The 5,293-nt window shown below is 36.6% G+C and overlaps 1 protein-coding gene across 2 annotated transcripts in view; it reads right to left on the bottom strand.

Moving 5' to 3' along the window:
* The window catches only part of LOC121858774 (son of sevenless homolog 2-like), a 64,985-nt gene extending 59,692 nt beyond the window's left edge, over positions 1-5,293 (bottom strand). For both annotated transcript variants that reach the window (XM_042355404.1, XM_042355405.1), the window contains exon 1: positions 4,884-5,293. In XM_042355404.1, the coding sequence (XP_042211338.1) occupies positions 4,884-4,994 (111 nt within the window). In that variant the 5' untranslated portion in view covers positions 4,995-5,293. The remainder of the gene's footprint in view (positions 1-4,883) is intronic.

Genomic DNA, 5,293 nt, shown 5'->3' with positions numbered 1-5,293 from the left:
TAGTTTGTTTATCTTTTTGGATGTATAATATATATTTTCTATAAATATTCAACTGAATTTCTGTATATGTAATGTATTTCATGGGGCCAAGGGAGGCTGGGGAACGTACAGTAACTGCCGTATTTCATCTACAGTATTGCTTATGGGGGAAATTGATTCCGTTAACGTTGTGTTTTTCAAGAACGTAACCATGACGTAAAGCGAGGACTTACTGTATAACATTTTACAGTAACTAACCTAACCATCTAGACTTATATATATATATTGGTGTACTGTAATATAGTTAGTAAGAAAATAGTCCATTTATTTAAACTGGCTACAGTAGCTACTGTAGTTGGCAGTGGGCCAGTGGTAGCCATAGCCGAGAAGTAAGTACAGGGAATCCCGGGTTACGAACTGGTGTCGTTCCTGAGGACGTTCGTAAGTCGGATTTGTCTGCAAGTCTGAACACATGCTACAGGCATACCGTACACACGGAACAATGTTTAAAATCCCACTATATCATACCCTAAGTCCTTTTATGCATCTAAAATCACTAAATTTGAGACAAAAGAAATAAAATGACAAAATACAGTAAATGAAAGTAAACAAGTAGTCATCAGGTTAATAAAATACTGTAAATCCCAAGTTTAACCCCGTTGGTATCGGCGGGCGTTTGTAAGTGAGGGACCTCCTATACCGTGCCCATATACTGTACAATATATAGTTAAGGTAGCTACAGTACATAATACTCTTCAGGCAGCTATCCTCCAACTTACAGAGGAGTTGTATTCCTGGAAATCCATTTGCTAATTGAAAAATGTATAATGAATGGTAGAGTTCATGACTACAGGTACAGTATCCTGCAAAAATATTATTAAATTATAAATGCACTGAAACAATGAACATCATAAAGGTACAGTAGAGCATAAATGCAACTCTATCCATCCCGTGGCCAAGTTGACTGCATGGCAGCTAAAATTTTGCATTCTTTATAGATTTTTTTTTCAAATTTGTATTTTTATTAATTTACGTAAATGTTTATATTCAATAAAAGAGGTGTCAAAATGTGACTGCTTTTCGTTAGAATGAATATTTGCCGTCTCATAAAAAAGTGTGAAAACATAACTCGTTAAAGACAATTTTTGTTTATCCGGCATACAGTACGTACAGTATATCAGAGGATAGGCTATCTGTATACAGTACCAGGCTAATTAACTATAAGTGCAGCTCAATAGTCATGCCACAGTTCAATATAAAAATTACAACGAGCTACAGTACAGTACAGCGTACATATATACCTTTCAGTCATTCAATAACAATGAAGAAAACTGATGTCGTGTTCATCTCCAAAATTATTCTAAACCTAATACAGGTAATCTCTCTGCTGTGTTGTAATAGAAGTTGGGTTCAGTAAATTATATTTGTGGTGTAAAGTCAAACAAGTCGGTCACGTGAAAATTGGCCTCCAGCTTATTTCACCTCATGATCAAACACTGTAATGCTACCTGAAGGATTATATTACTTATGTTAGCTTAGATTAACTTATGGCTGTCTAATCTTAAGATGAAATAAGCTGGGATGGCTAGGCCTACTCTTCACATGATCCAATAAGTAATACATGTAATATACTGTACTGTACAGACGCTACCATTTTTCTGAAATTATGTTGTACAATCAACTACTGTATACTGTACAATAAAACAAACTACAAATTCTGAGTTGCACTGAACCTATACCTATATCCAAATCCCACAGGATTTTGATAAATGCGTGACAACATCTTTAAGGTAATGATAAGGTACAATAATCATCTGTAATCTGTACTGTACCGGGTACAGTATTACCGTAGTTTTCTCTCGGGTAAAAATTGATTTAAGGTGTTTGTTCATAATTGTACAGTAATTATAATACGGAAGTAACTACACATTCAATTCCAGCTCTTAATTTATCTTTACCCGAGTCATTTGTATAAAATATTTACTTGTGACAAAATACAAACCATCCAAACCAAACCTAAACTAATGATCTTTGGCTATGTTTGGTTTATACCGTACAGTACAGTAGGGTACTGTATTCTATGTGCACCTCTAATACTGTAGCCCCTTAGGTAAGGTACTGTACTTCGAAGTTGAATTTCTACAGTGTTAATTGCAGCATAAGATGTAGATTTTGATGGCAAGGAATATGAGAAATAATTATGGAATTATTTTGTGTATGCACGAGGCAGAAAAAATCAACCTATTAATGGAAAAGACCAACACGAATTAGTCCGCATGAAGTGCCATTATGGGTGCGCGGATGAGTCGCCAGGGATGTAATTACCACAATCAATCAATCCTGACCTAAGGACCACTGAGTTGTGCTAGGGGGCACCACCAGTACAGTACCTAACTTAACAGGTGGTCAAGAGCAGTGCTTAGTCTACAGTGTGCTCTATCAGTACTACCTCTAACATGACACTCAGGCCTACAGCAGCCACTCTCATCAAGTGTCAAAGTTTTGTAAACAATGAACTCACAGGGAGACTATCCTGGTAGGTCTAACACAAGAAAAACAGACAACAAATGCCACTGCACAAATATTTCCCCCAATCTCCCTCACCAGGTTTCCATTCTATAAATCAAAACAAACATCCAAGAAGAAATTCTTAAAAAAATATTAGGATATAAATGACACCTGTGTCCTTAACTTTGGCTCAAAAATAAACTGAGAGCAGACATGTCCTAGAAATACAGTAATGTAGTGTAAATAACTTCTTGACAATAATAGTTTGCTATCAAAATCTATGCTACAAAACATTGGTAGTAGATCAAGAAAAAAGTAAATTGCAATTTGCTAAGAAGTACAGTATGTACTTGGCTTCAGCACCTGATATGAACCATCAACTATTGCCAAAGTTTTGTATACGTACAGTAGTTATGTTGCTCAGATTCTCAGTGGTCTGCTGTCTAAAATCAGATCCAACTTAGGTCAGTTAAGTTTTGCTTTAATTGAGAAACACCAAAGCCATGGAAGTCCGAGGCTTCTTGCCACTTCATAAGTACAGTACTCTATATTTAAAGTTATTTCTCCGTGCTTCTCCCCCGGATTTGTACGGTACAGTATTTTATAAATTACAAAATAAATGATTCCGTTAAAATTCTGAAAAAATGCAAACTACTATTAACATGAAGTATGGTACTGTACACTAAATTATATGGTACTATTACCTTCCTCCTCTTCACTATATTTCTGAAAATTCATAAATGTTCAGACATCACCATATTTACTGTATGCTGTGGGTAAAGTTTCGTCCAATTCTATCAACTCCTTCTGGTATTAATCTAAGAAAACAGACCTGACAACTCTTCAAATACCCACAACCTTTATTGTAACTGTCACCATTAAATATGAACGCGACAATAAAAGTAATTATGAGCTTCCTAACAAAGTTCTTCCCCCAATGATTTAGTTACAAAAAGCTAATTACTGTAAAGTAGTAATTAATAACTCATTACGCTAACTAATAACAAAGACATCTCACCATAACAAATGTGTCCATGTTGTTGTTATGTTCCAGAGTTTATAAGATCTTCTTAACTACTTGTAATAATACATTTGTCTGGCCGCTGTTCTGTGCAGGGCTACAGTTAATATAACGTACAGGTCTGTGAGAGACAATAACAACATAGAGACAGGAATGACAGATGCACCATCATTACCATTAAGGAGTAAATATGTTAACATCAGTATCATGTTTGCTAATTGTAGAGGACAACACAGTAGTAAACCTCTTTTCCATCTTCAGAGGCAACCGTGTCAAGCAGGCAAACTGAACGACCAGAACTACAGCCACTAAACTTCAATCACTGAAGCTGCGTGTCTGAGGGTTGGTGACAATGGTTATGTATACAAAATGTTTTCACTGTGTTTATTAATTGGCTTGATTTTGTCTCACCAGGAGCACGGCTTTTAATTTCAATCACCCGCTCCAGTGTTGGCCTTCCCCTGGCCCTCCTACGCTCATATTTACTCATTAGCTTAAATATATATTCCAGGAATGTTTGGTTAGGTAAGCTGGGGTTAGGTCAGGCAGGTGAGTATTCTGTTCTTAAAGATTTTTAAAATTTTCATTAAAAATTAAATTTAGAAAATCTTCAAGTTTAAGAAAGGTGAATGATTGAACTCCATGAGCAGAAAACTGATTTTATGGTGTAAAAAAAAATAGAGACAAAATTGACCACAATAATAAACCTGAAAATTACCTAATGTTCCAGTTTTTTTTAAAGTTTTAGTAAATTGTTGGAGTGACTCAGTACTGTACAGTTTGTGAACAATGACATGGCAAAACAATAGATGGAACAAATGAACACTAGTGACAGGCACATGAACATCATCTGTCAACCATCAAACACATCAGGTGGTCATGTTATGATCTGCCAGTTTTAGTATTTTATGTTAATTTTAGCTGTAAGTTAACACAAAGCTTTATATAATTACAGAGAAGCTCCAACACCTTGTTAATACACAAACCACAAACTTAGTGTCAATGAAGTTGTTGAGAAGTCTTCAAGAAACAAAACACAAGAAAAATTAAAAACTTGACAGGTTTGTTTTGGATAACTTTGTATGATAATATCTGTTGTGTTTCTCTTCAAATGTCTTATAGACTCGGGAACTACAGTCAGATGCAAGTGCTAAGAACCAACCTGGCCCAGCTTATGCCAATTTTTCATTTTTTATAAGCTTTGCTTCAATAATGATTTTGGTCTCAAAACAATTCTCATTAACTTATTTAAGGGAAAGTTTGTGGTCAGTTTAATAATAAGTTGGTGGAGATGTTATATTAATAGAGACAGGGGTTAGGGGAGGACAGGAGTGACAGGAGAAGCATCCTCCTCCTCCTCCTCTCAACGTCTCACCTCCTGAAGAGAACTCAGGAACAAACGCTTCCATTTCTGGGAGTTTTCCTCACTGTCGAAGTTGTATACTTGCGAGTCTGTGTTGGACGTCGCGGGAAACATTTTTTTCATCCTACTTGTGGTGTGGACATGCAAATAACTGGGTAGTGTTTACTGCTCAACATGGTAGTACGCAATGGGCCATATCCATGCCTGGGGGACGACACCTCCTCCCGGGGGCCCCACTCACTGTACCACACTTAACACTTACACCTCCCACTTGTCACATCACTTGTAACACGTCTGCACTACACTCACACCACCATCGCTTTTCTCCCACTGTGGTTAATTTAGGTTACATTTTTGTGTGGGCAAAATGCTCAGTGTGCAACCCTCTTCATCAACCGTCAGGACAGGTGATCCTGCACTCA

Source organism: Homarus americanus, unplaced genomic scaffold, assembly GCF_018991925.1.
Source record: "Homarus americanus isolate GMGI-L3 unplaced genomic scaffold, GMGI_Hamer_2.0 scaffold39618, whole genome shotgun sequence".
Taxonomy (NCBI): domain Eukaryota; kingdom Metazoa; phylum Arthropoda; class Malacostraca; order Decapoda; family Nephropidae; genus Homarus; species Homarus americanus.
This window is presented reverse-complemented; position numbering and strand designations above follow the sequence as displayed.